At 37.4% G+C, this 20,013-nt stretch overlaps 4 protein-coding genes across 18 annotated transcripts; 2 read left to right on the top strand and 2 right to left on the bottom strand.

Moving 5' to 3' along the window:
- Positions 1–495: 495 nt before the first annotated feature.
- Positions 496–8,080, top strand: LOC129796500 (CD151 antigen-like). Of its 13 annotated transcripts, none has more exons than XM_055838493.1 (8): positions 698–964; positions 1,550–1,694; positions 4,396–4,653; positions 4,737–4,928; positions 5,419–5,540; positions 7,106–7,157; positions 7,233–7,406; positions 7,796–8,080. In XM_055838493.1, the coding sequence occupies exons 3-8, from the start codon at positions 4,549–4,551 to the stop codon at positions 7,937–7,939; spliced, it is 789 nt and encodes a 262-aa protein (XP_055694468.1). In that variant the 5' UTR covers positions 698–964; positions 1,550–1,694; positions 4,396–4,548; the 3' UTR covers positions 7,940–8,080. The 13 variants fall into 13 exon arrangements, with proteins under 13 accessions (XP_055694479.1, XP_055694468.1, XP_055694474.1 ...); XM_055838499.1 differs by having other exon boundaries at positions 833–968; XM_055838501.1 differs by having other exon boundaries at positions 833–968; positions 1,567–1,694.
- Positions 8,081–8,178: 98 nt separating this feature from the next.
- On the bottom strand, positions 8,179–11,635 carry LOC129796482 (sorting nexin lst-4). 3 transcript variants are annotated; one of them, XM_055838456.1, is made up of 3 exons: positions 11,549–11,635; positions 9,356–10,417; positions 8,179–9,292 (listed from the first exon to the last, which is right to left on the bottom strand). In XM_055838456.1, the coding sequence occupies exons 2-3, from the start codon at positions 10,388–10,390 to the stop codon at positions 8,687–8,689; spliced, it is 1,641 nt and encodes a 546-aa protein (XP_055694431.1). In that variant the 5' UTR covers positions 10,391–10,417; positions 11,549–11,635; the 3' UTR covers positions 8,179–8,686. The 3 variants fall into 3 exon arrangements, with proteins under 3 accessions (XP_055694431.1, XP_055694433.1, XP_055694430.1); XM_055838458.1 differs by having other exon boundaries at positions 9,356–10,414; positions 11,549–11,624; XM_055838455.1 differs by lacking the exon at positions 11,549–11,635 and adding an exon at positions 11,192–11,261 and having other exon boundaries at positions 9,356–10,410.
- Positions 11,636–11,896: 261 nt separating this feature from the next.
- Positions 11,897–12,595, top strand: LOC129796517 (apoptosis regulatory protein Siva-like). The gene is made up of 2 exons (XM_055838524.1): positions 11,897–12,106; positions 12,186–12,595. The coding sequence occupies exons 1-2, from the start codon at positions 11,992–11,994 to the stop codon at positions 12,521–12,523; spliced, it is 453 nt and encodes a 150-aa protein (XP_055694499.1). The 5' UTR covers positions 11,897–11,991; the 3' UTR covers positions 12,524–12,595.
- A 2,058-nt stretch (positions 12,596–14,653) lies between these two features.
- LOC129796494 (protein king tubby 1) lies at positions 14,654–19,149 on the bottom strand. The gene is made up of 6 exons (XM_055838484.1): positions 18,864–19,149; positions 16,869–17,085; positions 16,160–16,528; positions 15,905–16,095; positions 15,710–15,847; positions 14,654–15,220 (listed from the first exon to the last, which is right to left on the bottom strand). Exons 1-6 carry the CDS (start codon positions 18,900–18,902, stop codon positions 14,951–14,953), a joined length of 1,224 nt encoding a protein of 407 aa, XP_055694459.1. The 5' UTR covers positions 18,903–19,149; the 3' UTR covers positions 14,654–14,950.
- Between the last annotated feature and the right edge of the window lie 864 nt (positions 19,150–20,013).

A 20,013-nucleotide genomic window follows, 5' to 3' on the forward strand; every position in this document is an offset into this window, starting at 1 on the left:
ATCTTTGCAACGCTTCCTCACTAAAGATTTGAGGATGTACTCCATTAAACCTGAGGATGTCTAGGAGCTGTGTCCGGGTGATTATGGGAAGAGGATGCAATTCTATATGTGTATCCTAGAGATGCAGGAGTAGTTGGAGGATTTTACAATGGAAGATCCATCAGGGAATTCTAAGAAGTCTCCTCGGACAATTTCGCACAAAACGGCTTAACCGATTTTATTGCAATTCAAGAAAATTAGCAAAAAGTTTGTTTCAGCTTTATGTTTTTTTTTTAATTCATCCCGGGTGTTCTATCCAGAATTCAATCTTTCTATGTATTGGCTTTAAAGTACCCTAAAGAATAACCATTAAATTTCCGATTTCTTTGAAAACAAGCTGAATTTGCAAATCTTTTTTTTTTTTTTTCATAAATTGAATAATATAATTATTGCAATTTATGCTTAAAATTCTCTCACTTGTTATCATTCACTGAAAGGTCTGGCGTGCATATTGGTGGTATAGCTTTAATAGCCATTCTAAATTACTTACTTTACACCGTGTCGAGTGAATTATAAAATTAATCACTTTAGACGCTACGCTGAGTTTTGTAATTTGAGTTTTGCTTTTTTAAGTTTCTTTTCTTTAGCAACAAATTTCATTGAATTTCAGAAACGACAGAAGGCATATTTCCAATTAATTGAGAGCACAGCGCATAGTTCATAAATTGTGGTGGCAAGAAACGAACATTGGACTATGTAAGAGGGAAGGAAGGTGGGAGGGGGTAGCACAAAATACATGCGGAATCATCGATATTAATTCTCAATTGTTTATACCCATTTTCTGAATTGGCTTCTTTACTCTTAGCGGTCAGAGTGTGTGGGTGGAAAAATTGATCCATCGCGCGCGCTAAGAAAAAAACGCGAACCACTTTAGAGAATTTTCAGTCTTTGGCTACACGCAGTTCCCGTCCGGATGCCAGAAGTTGTATGTGAGTGCCAGAGATCTCTATGCAAACTCCCCGCATTACGTAATCCAATCGGCGCGCCATCGAGACAATGCAAAGACCCCGCGCGCAGTACTCTGTGTAGAAAAGACAGAAAAGACCAAAATCAATGCGGGTGTTGTGTGTGATGAGAGTGAAGTTTGGAAATTGAGAATTTCTGTGTGCCTGGTTTGTGATCTTCTGTGAGAATGATCGGGATGCTCATCTTGTAGAGCGCGCACAAAAATTAAAAAGAAAAATAAATGGCTCGCGCGCCCCTTTCAATACAACTCCCGCGCGTCATCGATTCATGGGAAATAGCTGAGAGGCAATCAAGTGTAGCAAATTCTTCAGTAATCGCACCAACGTGATTTTGAAAGTCTTAGAAAAATCGCAAAAAATATGTTCAATGAGCCCAATGAGCCATTGGATTGGTCATTTCAGCATGGTGTGCTTGCCAAAAGCGGGAAATATTGCAAATCAACATTTTTTCACTTCAATTATTTTAAGAATTTTGGTTGAGAATTAACTTAACAATTTTAAAATTAGATTTCACGATCATGGCATACCAAGTATTTTGGTTTCAGTAACTCCAATTTTGCAGCACCATATTGGATTAAACCGCTTGACCGATTTTTAAGTATGGTCTTTGCAACGCAGACAGTACTACAAAGAAGGACGAAAAGAACTTGCTGAGCTCTGAATTTCCGCCCTCTAGTAACACTTGAATTGGTATATAAATAAACTAGTCAACCCGAGCCCCCAATCACGTGTGAGCAAACTCAATTTTAAGCTATAAAAGGGGGGCGTATATTACTAAGGGGGATGAATAATACGGTACCCCGAAAAATTTTTAAAATAAAAAAATCCCGTTATCTGACCCTTCAGCAGGTAGAAAATGGGAAAAAAATCAATTTTTCTGTGGGGGCGCTATAAAGGGGGGCTGGGGCGGAATCCCATATAGCGCTTGCAACTTGTATTGACCCCCTCTACCCCTATACCAAATTTCTTCAAGATAGGTCCAGCCGTTTCGGAGGAGTTCATGTGCCACAAACAAACAAACAAACAAAATTTTCAGCTTTATATATTAAGATGGCAAGTTAATAAGTAAATTCCTTATTTTTGCACCCTCATACAATATTCTAGTAGAAAAAACTCCAGATGATGGTATATATTCACTATGGGAGTTTATAATAAGATTCAACGATCCTTCCTAAATGATTAAAAAATCGTATAACAGGAAATGGGAAACATGGTAAAAATATTGAATAAATCCATAAAATTTGGTAATTTCTCGTGGTGATCTTCCTGGGTGTTATACATGTGGGTTCATCCAGAAATCGTCAACAATTAAATTTATTTCCCACTGTGTACGCGCAACATAATGGCTCAATTAAGATCACTGAACAAGAGACGGTGTTGTGCTTTTCTTCTTCATCATGGCAATTAATTAACGCAGAAAAGGTAAATTTCGATGCTACGGAAATCCCATAAATCTCCTCAACAATTCGCGCGCGCATTTCAAACGTTGAGTGTATTGTATATAGAGACTGCTGTCTCTGTTTCTCCACGATCTTTCGCCATTCAGCGGTCTTGTGGACTTGTAGGAGGCACACAATACGCCAGATGATCACGAGAGACTGATCTGTGTGGATCAGCATCACTCTTAAAGGGGAGATCTTGTGCGATCTTACAGTGTGTGGATCACAGTGTTGTACAAAGTGTGGGAAGTGATCGTGAGGATCATTCTGTGATCACGGTGTGGGTGAGCCTTTTTACACGATCATCAATCATTTTGGTGGCAAATTGTGCCAATTTGCTGTCATGTGAGGTGCACAGAGGTGACTTAATGAATCAGTTGTGTGTAAACAATGATCCGTAAGTTGTTGAGTGAAATAACATTGTAGCCTATGTAAGAAGCAAAAAGCCAGACCGATCGTTAAAAATGTGATGAAGAACGCGCAACTTCCGTACATTGGCTGAGAGTTGTTTATTCTTTGCGCCAAGTTTGATGAACTTTTACAATTGCAAGCCAAATGGAAAATACTTTTTCCAGCTTGCTAGAGCAAAAGACAAGCTGGGCGATTGTTTTCACTCTCACAACATGCAATCATTCGATTATATTCTCTGCAATATAGTGACAAAATTTCAAAAACCATAATTCTTCTTAGCTCCAGCCAGAGAAAAAAAACTTTATATAAAAGAGAAACAAAAAAGGCGAACAACGAATTATTATCATATGCTTGAATATAATTAAATTGTGGAGCAAGCGCGCGAGAAGCGCAGAAAAAAGGCAAATAGAAAAAAAAGCTCTGTACAAACAGACGCAATTGAATGCTGATAAGAAAAGTCCGTGGAAAAAATGGGGAGTGTATTTTGTAGAGAAGAATGTTGTGCAAATAAAAAGTATTTTAAGGTCACAGATCAAACATTAAAGATGATCATATGGGTGGTATGAGATAACAAACGGCAGAGCCGCCAGGAATAATGTGAATAGCTAATTGAGGCAAATATATTGCAAAACCTCTGAGCAATTGAAGCTCAAAACACATTATCGTCATTGATTTGTTGACACAGCGTGAATATCAATTAGCCACACACGCAAGTCTTTGCCGAAAGTGATCTTAAATCAAATACAATACTCACTAAAAAAATCCAGCTTTGTTGCGCGGGTGTGGTAGCCGTGCAATGTTGTTAACAAAAAAGTGCAACTAATATCCAAAGACGTGATTGTAACAATAACATTCCATGAGAGTCTCTCTCCGAAAAGAATAAGATCAACAAAAACTTCCGTCTTCTTGAAAATCTCTCGTAGTGAGAAAAAGCAGAAAGTCTCGCGCGCGGCAGAAATTGATACTCTAGCTGTGATGGACGGATTTGTAAGATATTTGTTAGAAAATAAATTACTTTTAGTGGCCACTCTTAAAAATCTTTCAAACCTTTCGGTTTTATGTCCACAAGTTAATGTAAAACATTTGATATTAAGTTGTTTCCCTGTAAATTATCTTAGAAAACATGCTGTATGACGATTATAATAGCTCACTTTTGTTAGAAAAAAGACGTTTCAGCATGAATAAACTAAACTATAGGTACTACAAAATCTAAAATGCGGAAGTAAAAAGGATAACAAACATAATAAATAATTGATTCGCGACTAAAACTATAATCACCGAACACTTGCTGAATTTATTCTATGCGAAAACTCCTTCTGATATTTATTAACAACTTAAGTGTTCCTGAGAAGAAGTTCTTGTTTTGCGAAGTAGAATCTACAATTATACTTAAAAAGAAAACCCTGGACAAAGCCACATTCTAACTATATATCTTGGCTTTCTCTGGTGTGATTTTCCCATCAGCTTCACCACAATTTTATGTTATATGCAAATTGTATATCGGTGTGGATTTGTTTGTTACAATTGATTGTTCTCTATAGATGTGAAAATATAAGTCACAAGCGACTTGACTGAAGAATGAGAAACTAAGCTGGGCAAGAGGTAAAGAATCTCTCCTGAAAGGTGCCAAAAAGTGTGGAGGAGTGAAAATGTGGTCATATTGAGTGCGAACGTGAGACCCCCATCGTGAGATCATGAGCAGAAAGCAAAGGCATCAGAGGCACAAGACGCGCGATTCTGACTGCTGGAGCATCAATTTTCTCAAATATGTTTTGCACATCTTCAACATCATATTTTTCGTGAGTGTCGCAACACTTCAAATATTTCTTCTTTCTACCCTGTAATTACACACGGGTTTATTATATACATCAATCCTGCACAGATGTCAGGGATCATCGTGGCAGGAGTGGCTGTATGGACAATCTTCTGGCGACACAAGTACATCTCCCTCCTCTCAACGTTTAGCTACGCTTTTGGCGCCTACGCATTCATTGTTGCCGGCATTTTGGCCATTGCAGGCGGCATTTGGGGATGCTGCGGTATTTGGCGGGAACAACGTGCCATGATCCTCTGCGTGAGTTTTTTTTTGTTGCATTTTTGCACTTTGGGGTGTGTATCAAGCATAACATTTAATTTTTATTGTGGGTGTGTATCATCCTGAAAATCCCGCAAATTTTATGGTTGAGTTTTTTACGATGTGAAATTTATGTTAAAAGTCTTTATCTTCACTTTTATGCTCGTGTGAGCTATCGATGGAAAGATAAAGAACTCAAGTTTATGTAAATGAAACTAATTCGACATATTTCGTGGTTTTCTTGAACGTTTTGAACATTTCAGTCTTTTGATGACAAATGAACACCAAAGAGGGAGGCACATGTTGCGTCGGTGACGCGTAAACAAACTGACGCCATTTTACTCAAAAAATAAAACCGCTACATGCTATATGTTTCTTTTTGTAGCTATTTTTTAATGAATTAGCATTCTTTAGGTTTGCTTTAGGAGCTTTATAGGGTATTCAAAATAAAGAGTCTAAAACAGGATCTTATTTTAAATTAATTCGGCAGTACACCTTCATCTTACTCGTGACTCTCTGCTTGGAAGCAGCCGGTGGCTCCATAGCTTACCTCTACAACACACTCCTTGACGATGATCTCAGCTTTAGTCTCAACGAGACATTCCTCACGAGGTAAGCATACGTTGAGAAAAAAAATAATAAAACATCTCACTACAAATTTGTGGCTTAGCGCAGTGCAAGAAAACCTTCAGTGCTGCCACTGAATTCAATGGATAATTTGCATAAACAATTTCAGCAATGTTTCGCGATCATGAAAATGTAATTATTGCAATTATTGCAATAATATATTTTATAATTGCTAACCAATGTTGAATTATTTTTTTAATACACCAGAGAATATTCTCTTCGCGTCGAGTTGATTTTTTCATTATTAGTTGGTATACCACAATCGTGGCATACCAAGTATTGTAATCGTCGGAAAAACCGACCACCTCAGATCGGGCTCAAACTTGGTATGAGCACGTTTTAGACATCCCACATTACGAAAATGGTGGTGGAAAAATTTTGTTCCGGCCGGCCTGCCGGCCGGTCGCCCAAACTTTGTCTTATAGCTCGCGAACGGCAAGAGATAGAGACTTCTGGTTTGAGGTTATCTATAGAAATGTGGGTGTAAAATTTAATTTTTTCGCATTTTTGAAATCCAAAATGGCCGCCGTCCGCCATTTTGAAATACCGTTAACAACTTCCCTTATAGCTAGAGGTCTGAAATTTTAGTATGTTGTAGAGCTCAGTGAGACGTTTTCATCAACAATTCATACTTGAAAATCGGTCGAGCGGTTTAGCAAATATGGCGGCCTAAAGCAAAAAGTGTTTTTTCGCTATAACTCGAGAACGGCTTGACCGATTTTGACCAACTTAGGTTCAAATGAAAGGTTTCAAGAAGCCCTACAACTGTTTAGAACATTCCAAGTTCCAAAAATGTCCGCAAGAGGCGCTAAAATCAAAAACAAAAATTGCCTAACTTTAAAGGGCAATATCTCCGAATCCCCATTAGGCAAATCTTTTAAATTTTGATATGTTGTAGCCTGACTCAATATCTTTCATCAGTCCGAAAATGAAGAAAATCTATGTCGCCGTTTAGAAGATATGGCCATTTGAAAAATTCTTGAATTTGAAAAGTTCTAAGAGCCATATCTCTTGAACGGATTGTCCGATTTTGCTCAATTTGGTATTAAATTAAAGGTTTTGCAAAACTCTACAACTTTCTAGAACATCAGAAACCTTTAAAACAATTCCTTTAATACGAAAAGTGCAAAAAACTGTTTTGGTGGAACAAAAAACCGCCATTTTGTGTTCTGGAGGTGACCTTGAAATGTATCGAAATATATGTCAGATTATAGCTTATTTGAATACCTTTCCAAAACTAGTCAAGAAATTTCTGTATGTGCAATAGAACTTGAGATATAACCATTTTTGTCTTTCGAATTGATGAATTTCATAAAAAAATCACCTTTGCCTACACTGTTATTCAAATTTTTAGTAAACTGCTACTAAAGTCTGTAGTAATGGAACATTTACTAAAAATTTTAGTAGTTATAACAGAAAACTTTAGTTATGTTCCCTGGAATCACTACTAATACTACTTAAAAATTAAATTACAACGCATAGACTGACCCATCCGCGTTGTGGTATACCAACTCTTATAACTGGACGCGTTATGATTGACTTTCTTTTAGCTATGCAATTGATCAGGGCAGAACCAAAGCAATTGATCAGATGCAGCAAGAGGTGAGAATTTATTTTGTGACAAAACTTAAGAGCAAAAGAGTGGACTAATTTTAACTTCAATTGTTTTATCCACAGTACAAATGCTGTGGTGCTGTGAGATTTGAGGATTGGAAGAGGAGTACGTGGTTATCAGGTGCGGAAGATGAATTAATATTCCCACCTGAGGATCGGTTGGTTCCTGATTCTTGCTGCATTTCTGCATCATACCTCTGTGGTCTTCGTGATCATCCTAGCAATATTTACTACACGGTAATGTAAAAAGTTGCAGCTAAATTCTGATTATAACTAATCTCAATTCAATTAGAAATTCTTTTCTTCTATTTCATTAATCTTCTGTATAAAAAAATTTATGATGAATTATTCCAAAAATAATACATTTTGTAGCTAAATTATTGATTTTCTTTGGATGGCATCAGTCTCATGGCGTGATAAAACTCATTCCCCAATATTACTAAAAACAATGTTAAATCGAAAATTTCCTTATTTTCGTCTGACTACTCATCGATTGGAAAAAATTCAATAACTGAAGTTTCATTACTTAAGCGCCCCTCATTCGATGTTGCACCTGATTGCACTTTTCTATCTTCAATGAGTAAATAAAATTAATTTAACTCTTGTGGTTTTGTATTACGCAACAGGGCTGCATCTACCAAATGTCAGAAGATCTGAGGCACCATCTCATCATCCTAGGAACAATGGCAGCTGGTGCGAGTATGATTCCTATCTTTGGAATGATCATATCCTGCTGTTTGTACGTAAAGCTTTACAAATTCATTGGCTAAGAAATGGTCATGATGGTTTTTAATTAATATAGAAAAGTTATAATGTTCACTTTGATCTGGAAACTAAACGAAAATCTATAATTTATTGTTGTGTCATTTAATTCATGTGAATAATATTGAATAAAATGTTTCTTTATTCTATATTCTGGTTATTTTCTGCTGATTTCTGTTGAAAAGAAAATTCCTTCCATCGACCTCAAATAGGCAAACTCTTGCAGAATGTAGTAAAAGAATTTACGGAATTTTGCAAGTTGGTAAACATTTTATTGCAAAATATTTTCTAAATGTACAAAAGAGGAAAAAAGATTTCCATGGAATTTTTCCACAATATATATTCTTTTTCAAATACCTGTCATTAATATCTGTTTATTTTACCCGAAAAAATATTTTTCATCTTTAAAAAGAAGTGATTTTTTATATATATTTGCAAAAAAATAATATATAAATACAATTTGTCTTGTAAAATGATTAAAGTTTTTTTATACAATTTTTTTTCTCTTTCAAAATAAATTTTTATATTGTAAATTTTTTAAATAAAGTTAAATTTTGGGGTTTCTTGAGGATGATTTTGGTTCAAAAAATATAAAGGGTATGCCGCGATAGTATAAAAATAAACTCTCACTCTACCTTGTTGTGTCCGGAAACAGAAAGAAGGATGTTCCGCCAACATGGAGGATCATTCGAGTTCTTTGATCCACATTGTATGTAAGGCTAAATGCACTGTGAATGGAGATGGGAGAATTTGTCTCACTCGAAAAACTGCTTGGCGGCCTGTAGACGTGACACAATGGTCTGATAGAAGGCAATTTGGGCATCAATAAACTCCCTGAGAGTTCCCTTCAGATGCTCATCACGTTCCGTGCGGAAGTGCGACAATTCCGCCATTAATGCGTACGACATTACATCCGTACGTCGATTGACCTCCTGTAATTGGGCATTACTCATCTTTTGGTCCCCCGTGAGCTTTTCACAGTCTCGCTTCTTTGCCATGGCATTTTTGTGCTCCGACAGAATGTCCGGAAATGCCCCCAAGACGCCCTTGTAGATGTGTAAGCGATCCGACAGTGGAATCCAGTCGTGCTTCGCTTGATCTCCAAACAGTTGTCCGATGCCAATATACACACCAGCTGTGAGGCCTACGGAATTTGAGAGACATGTGCTTGTCGAAGCACGACGCTCATCCACTTCCAGGGAACGCGCCAGCTCCGACAAACCCTCGCCGATTCGCTGATAATCCTTTTTCCACTGCATTTGATACTTCTTTGTTTGCTCCGTCGCAATGATGGACAACGTCTTTACTGCTGAATCCATTTGATGAACAAAATTTCCACACGTATCCACTTGCATGTCCACCTACATGTAAGGATTGAAAATTAAAGAATACACCTTGAGTGATCGTCGTAAGAAGCATCTCACCTGACTCTGCAGAAGTTGCTTCTCAGGTGCCACAATGGCTGCACAGTAAACCGCCCCAACGAGTGGATCCTTCTCCGCTGTTCTCTTGCCAATCTTCCACTTTTTCTCATCTGTACACGTTAAAAAGTGCATCCATACTTCACACGATGATAATACAGGGTGTCGACACATCCAATCCACAAACTCCTGAAGCTGGACCCGCCTGTGTTCAATAAATTGCTCCTCATAGCGCCCCGAAATTTGCTTATCCGGTAGCGGTGGAATGGGAATCAATGAGAATTTCTCCACGAGACGTCCGTGGAGCCAATCAAAGTGCTTATATCGTCTCGAGACGGAGATGTTGTTGAAGCTTGGCGTCAATTGGTAGGCAATGAAGCTTTTCATACCCTTAAATTTTGTCTCCTTCTTCGGAGATGCAACTGTAACGGTGTAGGCCTCCTTCATGTGTCGCCACATAAATCCATGATCAACAGGAAGAATTGACACCTTCTCATTCTCCGGCACAGAAACCTGCGTTATGCCCATTATGTAGGAATCACTGGACTTGGAGAACATTTTTGAGCGACTCTTAACGGGTGCACTGGCTGATGTTACGGAGATTGCATCATCTGCCGGCCGTGGTGGCAGGGCAGCAGCTCTATTGAAGGGTGCAGCTACAGCCGGTTGACTATGATGCCCCGTACCAGGTCCAATTTCCGAATAAGTATCCTGATCGTCATCCCAATCATCCTCCCAGTCGTCCTGTTGTTCATTCCAGTCGTCCGGTGTCTGATCGTAGCGCGGAAGTGCCGGATACTGCTGTGCCGATTTCGCAGCAATGGGTGCTGCAACAGGTGCTGCAGCTGCTTGAGGTTCATCTGCTACACGTTCTACATAAGCTGCTGGGAACAAACCCGTGCGACCATTGGTGTTACATCCTTCCCACCAGCCTTCGCCAACGTCAGTCCGTGTAACCGTGAGCACCTCTCCCTCCTTGATCGATAATTCCGAAGTATTTGGTTCTCCTGTGAAGTCGTAAAGAGCCTTCACACGCATCTTGATTCGCCAATGAGGCGCTGTCTCCTTAGAGCAATATATAAGATAAATATAAATGCATACACGCTTATACTTTGTTAGATGACAAAGACTAAGGCACAAGAGTGGCTGAATCACGCTCCATGGCCCCTCTGCGCTTGAGATTCACTCGATAATGGGGAACCTTTGCTGGTGACTCATTCATAGCACATCATAGTGAAATAATTAATTACATTACGTTTACATATAATATTACATTACTTTACAAGATGTAGAAAATATTTTTTTGAAAAAAATGTTTTAGTTTTATTCTCTAAGTCTCTCTACTTGCGTGTTTCTCTCTATAAGTTAGAAGACTCTTACATCCGGATCACAATAAATATCTTATTTAAATTACGCCTTTCTCTACTCCGTCTTTTGTACGTGTCTTTTAAAATCAACCGCAATGCGGAGACTGAGCGGAGTTATTTTAATCATCAAATTATTAAAAGAAATTTCTTAAGAATTTTGTTAATCACGAAATTTAGATTTCCACCCTTTCACCACTAATAAAATTAGTTATTTTCCTCGGTAGTATAGTGGTCAGTATCTCTACTAGACAGGAGATAAGGTATTATTCTCCTGCCAAAGAGAAATACTATTAATTGATGAGTGGAAATCTCTGCGGTCTATGCGGAAAATTAATCCTCTTATCGCTGGGCCGTGTGTGCCTCTCTCCCTATGTCAAGTGAACAATAAAAGCGCCCCAAATGGCAATTTACAGAGCGACAAAACAATTAACTCACGCGGGGGCTTATCAATGCCCCTCTGCGTACGAACGACCTTTTTTCCGCGACAATGAAAGTGACGAGTCGCAGATGGGACAAATTCTTAACATCTGTGCACAGAGGCGTTGTTTCTTCCTTCGATCATCTCGCACAATTTAATTACTCTTTATTTAGAGACGCACAGATGCACGATAGAGCTGAATCTCCTCTTCTTTTTTTTTTTTGCTTCGGGCGGAGGAACGAAAACAAATCACTTTTCACGCAAGCACACAAGAATCACTCCATGTTTCTTCGCAACTTTTTAGGGGTGATTTATATATTAAAATTATGTGCTAAGGAGCAAAATTGTGGATGGATTTGAATCCTAGGAGTGCAAAGAAGAGTTTTTGGGTGTTTTTATTTAGACACTTACATAAAATTGCAGAGAAAACTAATTGCAATTTCAGGGACAAAAAATACACGGCAGGAATGCAAATGTCAGTTCCTTCCACTAACTCGAGAGTCGACTGCAGAGCCCTCGAGTGACATTCACACGAAGGCGCGAGAATAAATTTTTAACAAAAATTATTTTAACTTAGGTGAATTAGCTAGGTTCTGGGTTGTTTTTGGCAAGTTTATTAATTTTCAGCTGCCTTTTATCAAAATGAAGCTTAATCTTTCGTAAAAATCCTTAAAAAATGTAAGAAAATACTAAAAATCTCTAAGAACGCTAATTTTAATTTTTGCCACAAGAGCGATATAGTCGGTGTCTGCAATCACAGCGCCGCCTTATGGATTAAGAGATTCAAGATATTTTATAATTGTTTGTGTAAAATTCCACAATTTTCCAGTTAAATTTTCACATAAAATCCGTCCATGAATCTTAAAAGAAAACACTCAGGGGACGAAACATTCATCCCACAGAGCAAAATCTTCTTAAGTGAGAAAGTTGTGGAAAATAACAACATTGAAAAAATGGAAAAGATATTTGGTAAGGCGGGAAGAGCCGAGAGAAAGAATTTTTTATTTTATTAAAGCCTAAAACACATTTTCATTAATTTTCTTTTCAGAGAAAACTCACAAAATGCTCTTTACGGGTGCCAATAAGCCAACTGAGGAAAATATAAGCAAAGCTCTTCCTCAGCAGATTCTTCTCAGTGGAAATGGTGAGGTTAGGGATGCCCAAACAAACGCCCTTTTGCGTCCGGAAACAAAGCGGAATTGCTCCGGATGCCTTAAGACTTCTACCTTTCATACCACCTGTACGAATTGTAATCTGGAACTTTGTGAATTCTGCGGGTACACCTGCACATGGTGCCGGAAAGGTATCTGTGAGGCATGCATTAAGATCTACAGCTGTGGCACCATTGAGCATCCCATCTGCGATTCCTGTTCTATTTATAAGTAAAATCTCGGTAAGAAAACAAAATTGTAATTTATAATGTAATTTTTATTTCAATATAATTATCAATCACTTTAACGGCTACTTTTCAAACGAATTAACCCCAATTGTATTCCCGGATTGTGACTCATCCGGAAACAACTGAGGTTCCTATGGCAAGTAAAATGTGGGAATGTGGTCTTACTTAAAGTAAAATGCCTCTCAGTTTGTTCTTCAAATGCAATATATAAAATATTTTGTCAATTCTCATTATATTATTGTATTTTCTAAAAATAAAATGCTCGTGAGCTGGTAGGAAATCCAAATTAATGCTGTCAGCTTTTTTCCCTAAAAAATTATTAGGGGAACGTGGCCCAATTCAGACCACCGCCCAATTGCGACCTCCCCTTTTTCTCGTAAATGACGAAATATTATAAAATTAGTTTCACTACATTATGAAGATATTATAGTAAGATAATGTTAGCGCCTAAAATAAATTAATTTGGTACACAACAGGGCAAATTAAAAATCAAAATTCATTTTCAGCACTTGGTCGACATTTTCTGATTTTAGAAATTAAGTTGATATGAGTTTTTTTCCCACTATTATGTCTCATATTATGCCGCGTTTCTGTAGCTTAGAGAGTCTAGTTTATTACTTGATTTACAATTTTTTGAAAGATTTTAGGTATTTTAAGTAATTAAGTGAAAATGTAATACATGCAAAATGTTCTAATTGCGACCCTCAAAATGTTCCAATTCGGACCGTCTATTTCCACCACTTACCACGGTGAAGCTGTCGCGCATGTGTGTAGTGGTGTGGAAGTGTCTTTCTCACACAGACCGCGCTGTGTTTTGATTCCAGGAAAATCAATATTTTTTTACGTTTCTTGCAAGTTTTTTCACAGTGAAAATGTTCCTAAAGCCAAAGGGGAGTGCAGTTAGTGTAATTTACGCATTCCTTAGAAGAATTTTCGTGGATTTTCTGCAAATTACGTCAGTGAGTGCGCAATTGTCGGTGTGTGTGAAAGTGTGTGTAGTCACCTCAAGGGCGAAATGTCAAAACAAATGTGGGGAAATTTGAAAATAAATTCTTGATTTTCCAGCTTTTCCGTGTAATTTATGGCGTTTTTCCTATTTATAGTAGTGTTAAAAGTGATCTACTAAAGGAGGTCGCAATTGGAACACTCGGGGGGTCGCAATTAGAACACCGTGGTGAAAAAGTGCAATTTTAGCAACTTTTTTTAATTCCATTATTACTCAGAACAGGTAAGAGATAGAATGTTTGCATCTATAGAACAAAGTTAGCCTATTAAATGACCTTTCCAATGGTACCAAACTTGGAAAGATTTAATTCATTTTAATAAGACTTTTTTCAATCCTTCTGAAACAGAATTTAGGGGGTCGCAATTGGGCCACGTTCCCCTAAGTATTGCTAAAACGGCGGTGGCCGCACAAGAAAAAAAAAGATTTTTTTTGGACGTGTAACAAAATATTTTTTACGTTCAAAAAAGTTTATCTGTTTGGTTCAAACAATTTTCAGTTATATTTTTTACATATCGTAATTTTTTCCGTAATTTATCATGTTCTGGAGAAAAAGTATTAGACCTTTTACACTTTTCTTAATTAAAAAAATACATTTTATGAGTATTTGCCAAATAAATATTTTCAATTCCCTCTTACACATTAATTTTAAATTAATGAGAAGTCTGTGAGATTAAGCTTATAATAATTTGCTGGCCACCGTGTACATTATTAATGAATTTTATAATGAAAATATTCTTCCTTCCACGAAAATAAATTGAAAATTTAAAAAAAAAAGAAGATTAAAATGTTTATGTTTTAATCAAACAAATGGTTTTTGGTTGGAATTTTGAGCACTATAGGATACCTGAACAGCCCACAAAACACCTCTTTATCTTCCTAATATTTTAAAAATTATAAACTGAAAATTATTTCAAAAGTAATTCCTTTCTACTGTGTCTTCCTTATCCTCTTGATAAAAACTTATATAAAGAAAGAACTTGATATGAGCATCTCTAAATTCCATTTGTTGCTGAATGATAAGACTTTTTCCTTTTTAATTGTGATGTCAGACTCTCTAAAATCTACGGCGGTCTCTATTAAACTCCAAATTGAGCAATGACTAGACAAAGAGTTTTTCTTTTTTCTCTTGTTAATTAAATAAATATCTCAACACATGATATTCGAGATTTATCGTCTCTGCTTTTAAGGCAACGCAAAGTGATTTTTTATAGTTAATTTTTTTGTTTCGATTTTTTCACACCTCGCAAACAAAACATCACGCACACTGGCAAAGCAATAAATTCCTCACAGCACACACCCACACGAAATGTGTTGCTGGGAATTTTCACTTTATCGAAAAAGTTTTCTTTTTTTTTCTTTTATAGAAAGAAAAGTTGAGCAAAGTTTGTATTTTGTGCGGCGCGAAATTTTATTCACATGCCAATTTGCCGTCAAAACTGCTAAGTGCAATGGCGAAAGCCTGCAGGGCACACAGCGGATATCGGAAATCCATTGTGAAGATATCCTCGGACGTCCGACCGAATTGCATGACAATGTAGTCAGGATCCGAGTCGTGGATTAGTTGGAAATTCTTCACGGACGCCTGAGTGACGCGACCGTGGAAGTTGAGCACGTACGATTGCGTCTCATCATTCCAGACGGGTGTTTTGTTGTGAAGCTCCACAATGTTATCCGTATTCTGAAAAGTTTGTTGGTTTATTACAAAAAAAAAATTATCGGTTGCATCAGTAATTTTTGTATCTGAATAATTCATATGACAGATAATCTTCAAATTTTTATGTAACTATGGTTTTGTATGCTTAATGATCATGTATAACCTCTTAAGGATCAATTTCGTCTCATAGCTCGATTTTGAAAATGCTTAATTTTGGATAGTTATTTTTTGATTATTAAGATTAAGCCAATGTAGGATTGTCTATGATCCCTGGACATTTTGAGAACATAAAAGGACATCCTTAAAGACTCACAGGATTAAGAAGAACGAAACCCCGAAAATTTCAAAATCAAGATTTTTGCACATAAATGTGTTATTTGAATTCAAAGAAACTTCTCAACATTATTTTCACGTTATTCCACTCGCTGGTTTCCTTATTGTTCTTAAGGGATTTAGACCTATAAACGCCTTATAAGGGATTCGACCTCAAAAACTGTTCTTTAGATGTCTTACCTTATTCTTCCAACTATCTAGAAGGCCCTGTTGGTGTGTATCACAGGAACTTATTCTCACACGTTGATCTTCTTCTGTCATTCCTGGCAAAAGTACCGTCATATTCCTTGGCCCCTTGAAACCCAGAATATTTGTATCCTAGAAAGGAATTTCTATTATACCAACTAAACAATTCACAAATTTTCTAAAACTTACATAGATTACCACAGCTAGGTCCTGCCTTGGGGTATCTGCATTGACTTTGTTGCCACTGTCGTAAACGAAGAAGGTCGTTCCAAAGATATTCGATCGTAGCTTCCCGACAAATCCATCAGCTTGACGCGAAAGATCTGTTGGATCGCAACTTATCACGTAATTCGATGTCTTACTCTTTTTTCGTTTTCGGCCTATATTGGAAAAGTTAGTTTTAATTTGTTTCACGGTTGTTTTCTATTTAGAATTTGATCTTACCAGCAAGTAAAAACACCTTCTTCCCGTAGTCCTTCTCAAGGTGCAGGTAGTAGATGGGAAATAGTCCGCGATCCATACCCTTTCGATCTCGCGTAATACGGCACTTATAGAGGACACCTTGATGCGCTGGAGCCGTTACCCATTGCTCAATTTGACCAACAACATCCCCTTCGCGCTCATTGCTCGGCATCTGGGGGGATTTGGTATTGGAAGCCGGCGACACGGGTGTTGCAGAGTTTCTCATACTTCCCACACTATGGCGTTCCCCGTATTTACCCTTTGTGGGCGTCGTTGCTACGGGTTCGATTGGTGTACTTTCCTCGTCCTCGTCCTCGTGTGCTGTTGTCGTTTCGATGTCCTGAATAAGGTCTAACGTGTGAAAATATAGGAAGATATTGATAGTAGGTAGTTGGATCAATTAAATTGTGTATGCTAATGGACAGACAAACCATCGCACACGCAACCCAAGGACGTCTGGGAAAAATCTTCGATTAAGGAATATTTTTCTTTCAATAACTACCGCCATCACTTAGCCGCCATAAAAGAGAATTTTTCCACACGATATTGTTATGGGAAATGCTTTTTTGGATTTCGAACTCCACTCATGCCAATCGTGAGGCCGTGAATAATTCATTGAGCGACTTTAGCCCCCCCCCTCTCCTTTCTCTGTATGAGGTGCGTGTTCGATGAACCCTTTTTGTTGTCTTACCTTCTGCACCACTCGTTGGGGTAGTTTTTGCAGGTAGAATCTCATCGGGATTGGCGGAGTGTGTCATAAATTGAAGGGGCCCGTCGTAGGCATGTGTTGGCGCCAAATCACGACCACCACGTGCTCCGGACATTGGCCGCGTGATCTGCAAATCACTGGCCTGAATCATTCCCGGAGACGCTCGTTTCTGCTTGATGTACGCTTCCATCAGCTGACGCTACAAATGAAGGAAAGACGTCGATAAAGCGTCGCTGTGTATGAAGAATGAAAAGCAACGTCCTATGACCCATTCGTTCATTATTCAGCAAAAAAGAAACTCATTTCGGCCAATACATTACACATCATCGTCCTACTAAAATCGATCAATAACCCTCTTGTACACACACCACACGGTTCATTCGACTCATGCTATGTTGTGTATCCTTTACTATAAATGAAACTTCAATTTCCACCAGTACTTCTTATACTACGTCTACTCTCTGTATTTGCATTCAATTGAGCTTCGTAAATAGTAAACATTCAGCAATTTGCAAGTTTTCTATGCAAATTTGAAGAGCTTCATAGTATGTTTTAATGTTGTATACATACTAAAGCTTTTCTGTTTGGATTTATTGTTTACAATTTACATATGTACCTCATGTTAATTTAATATTTTCAAGATCAATGCAATGCTGGTTCGCTTATGTTGCATTCCTCTTTGGATAGCTTTCAAATTAATGCATTTTCACACGTAGGATAATAAATAAGCATTTTACACTAAAACATTCTATAAGAAGAATTGGGTCACCATACAGCGCATGATTTTATTGTTTCCTTAGTTGTGGGTTCGTATCGTAGTACAAAATTTTTTTTATATGCTCGTCTTTTTTTAATTGATGGGAAACAAGAATTTTTTTTGTAATCAAGGAGTTTGTTTGATGAATAAAAAAATGAACCAGATAAATGTAATAAAAAACTATTAAACTTTTATGTATACTTTATAATGTAACGTCTCTAGTCTATAAGGTTTAAGATGCGTTATTGTTTTAAGTTAAAGTACTATTTTAAATCTGATTAAGAAACGAGGATAATGAAAGTGATACCAGTTCAGTAGTAAGCTAATCAAAAGGAAGTTTGGTGATAATTCTTTAGTTTAGTTAGGTGATGTCTGTTGACACACTAACTTTCTAAAGTTTTTCTGGAAGTGATTTTTGTGCCAGATATTTGTCTGGATTCCTCAGTGAACTGCTAAAAGTCGATATTAAAAATTCAAAATAGCTGCCACAAAAGGACATTATTCTTAACATAAATTTAAGAAAAAATATAAAAAAAACAATAGTCTATTAGGACTAAGAGTGGTTTCAGTTTCTGACCTATAGTTTGAGAAGCACTGCATTGAAATACCCTGAATATGTAGGGGAACGTGGCCCAATTCGGACCTCTTAAGGCCTTTTTCAATCAGTTATTACTTAAAACTGATAAAACTTTAAATGTAGAAAGTTATGGGAGTTAAAAGAGCATTAAATGGGCTTTAAAACGGTACCAAATTTAAGAATATTGCTTTTTATTTTTTCTCATTCTGCGCGGACCTTTGGTGGTCGGAATTTGGCCACGTTCCCCTATATTGAAGTATCTAGGCTACCCTTGGATGAGGGGAACATTTTTCATTTTGTGACTAAACAAATTGATCTAATATGGGGCACTTTTAATTTCTTCACAACGCTTTTAACACTTTTTATTTGAGGCACTTTGAAACGCGTGAGGTATTTTTCTCACGCCGTTCACATTTTGGCCAAGAAAATAATCGAAGTAAACAAAGAGACGCTTTCAAATTCCTTCTTAAATCTTAAAGATAAAATTTCTGTATTTAAGAATTCTTGGAACTCTCAATAATAAGGATTTAAAAAAAATAGAAATCGTTAGAATTTTATTTTTTTAAGGGGAGCTTAAATGAAAAGTCCCTGCGAGGAAGGTCAATAAAGGATAAAAGAAGGTAATCCCATTTCCTCCTCATACCTGCTGTTCCAATTTTTGATGTCGACTATTGAGGGCCATTGCTGTTGGAGTCTTCTGTAGCACTTCTGGGGCACCACTAGTTCAGAAAACAAGTTTGCACGAAATGAGGGAATAACGGGGGGATTTTTAGTAAGCGGATAGTTGGGCTTTTCTAGTGCGAAAGAAGAAAATTCTTGTGTTTTGATGACCGCGTCGTCACGTCAAAAAGACGTTACGCCGAACATTTTTACCTGCGGAGTCGAAAAATACTTTGCGGCTCCTTGAGATTTCCTAACAGAAATGGCATGAGGAAAAATATCTTCGTCTCACTCTGCGTTTTGTGGTGGTGTGAGTGTGGAATTTACCACTACATGCGCATGTTTGTGGAATGTATGGAAAAACATTTTAAAAAATTATTTTTTAATGGAAAATCTCATTTTTGTGGCGCCAAAAGTTGGCGGGTGGCTCAGGGGGGCCCAAAGTACGTTCAGTAAAAATTTGGGGGCGCAACTCCCCGGATTTTTTTCCGGAATTTGCACGACACTTTTTGGCGGGAATTTTGAGTGTTTTGAACTGGAGATGCCAATCGATGCGGCGTCGCTTCCTGATCACAAAAAAAGGTAATTTCGCTGGGAAATTTGGCGGAAAACGCGAGAAAATTGCAAAAAACTGAAAGTGTGAGGGAGACAGTATCAGTGATGTGCACCTTCTCATTTTCTCTTCTACGAAATGTACCAAAAACTTCCAGTGGTGGCTTTTGGAACTACATTTAGGGCGCCAAATTCAAAAAGTAGTCAAAAAAGCATGAAATTTATATGGGGGCGCTCCGAAGGGGGACTCTGGGGCAAAAATTAATATCGTTGATGAAAACCGCCTGGTATCAGTAGTCTCTGTACCAAATTTCATCACGATCGGACCAACGGTATAGAAATGCATAGCTGAACAGACACGAAATCATATATGGGAAGAAGAATATCAAAATCAAGACCAAGATCATCGGTTATTCTATTTTATGGCAAATTACACAAGAAAGTAAAATCAAAGTTTTGCAAAGGTCCTCGAGCCTCAAAGTATTTTTTTTTAATTACTAACACAATCATTTTGTATTGCGCCTTGCACGCTCTTGGACGACAATCAAACAACATTACACTTGATTTGTTATTTAAATCTC

This window comes from Lutzomyia longipalpis, chromosome 4, assembly GCF_024334085.1.
Source record: "Lutzomyia longipalpis isolate SR_M1_2022 chromosome 4, ASM2433408v1".
Lineage (NCBI taxonomy): Eukaryota > Metazoa > Arthropoda > Insecta > Diptera > Psychodidae > Lutzomyia > Lutzomyia longipalpis.

Bases quoted from the DNA above. Each gene is read 5' to 3' on its own strand.
- LOC129796500 (XM_055838504.1), top strand. From the start codon at position 4,549: ATGAGCAGAAAGCAAAGGCATCAGAGGCACAAGACGCGCGATTCTGAC. The intron at 4,654-4,736 runs GTGAGTGTCGCA...AATCCTGCACAG, and splicing joins TCTTCAACATCATATTTTTC to ATGTCAGGGATCATCGTGGC. The intron at 7,158-7,232 runs GTGAGAATTTAT...TTTTATCCACAG, and splicing joins TTGATCAGATGCAGCAAGAG to TACAAATGCTGTGGTGCTGT.
- LOC129796482 (XM_055838455.1), bottom strand. From the start codon at position 11,246: ATGTTAAGAATTTGTCCCATCTGCGACTCGTCACTTTCATTGTCGCGG. The intron at 10,411-11,191 runs GTCGTTCGTACG...CTAAGGAGACAG, and splicing joins TTCATTGTCGCGGAAAAAAG to CGCCTCATTGGCGAATCAAG. The intron at 9,293-9,355 runs GTGAGATGCTTC...CCTTACATGTAG, and splicing joins AGCAACTTCTGCAGAGTCAG to GTGGACATGCAAGTGGATAC.
- LOC129796517 (XM_055838524.1), top strand. From the start codon at position 11,992: ATGAATCTTAAAAGAAAACACTCAGGGGACGAAACATTCATCCCACAG. The intron at 12,107-12,185 runs GTAAGGCGGGAA...TTTTCTTTTCAG, and splicing joins AAAAATGGAAAAGATATTTG to AGAAAACTCACAAAATGCTC.
- LOC129796494 (XM_055838484.1), bottom strand. From the start codon at position 18,902: ATGGCCCTCAATAGTCGACATCAAAAATTGGAACAGCAG. The intron at 17,086-18,863 runs GTATGAGGAGGA...CTTCATTTGTAG, and splicing joins ATCAAAAATTGGAACAGCAG to CGTCAGCTGATGGAAGCGTA. The intron at 16,096-16,159 runs GTAAGATCAAAT...TTTCCAATATAG, and splicing joins GAAGGTGTTTTTACTTGCTG to GCCGAAAACGAAAAAAGAGT.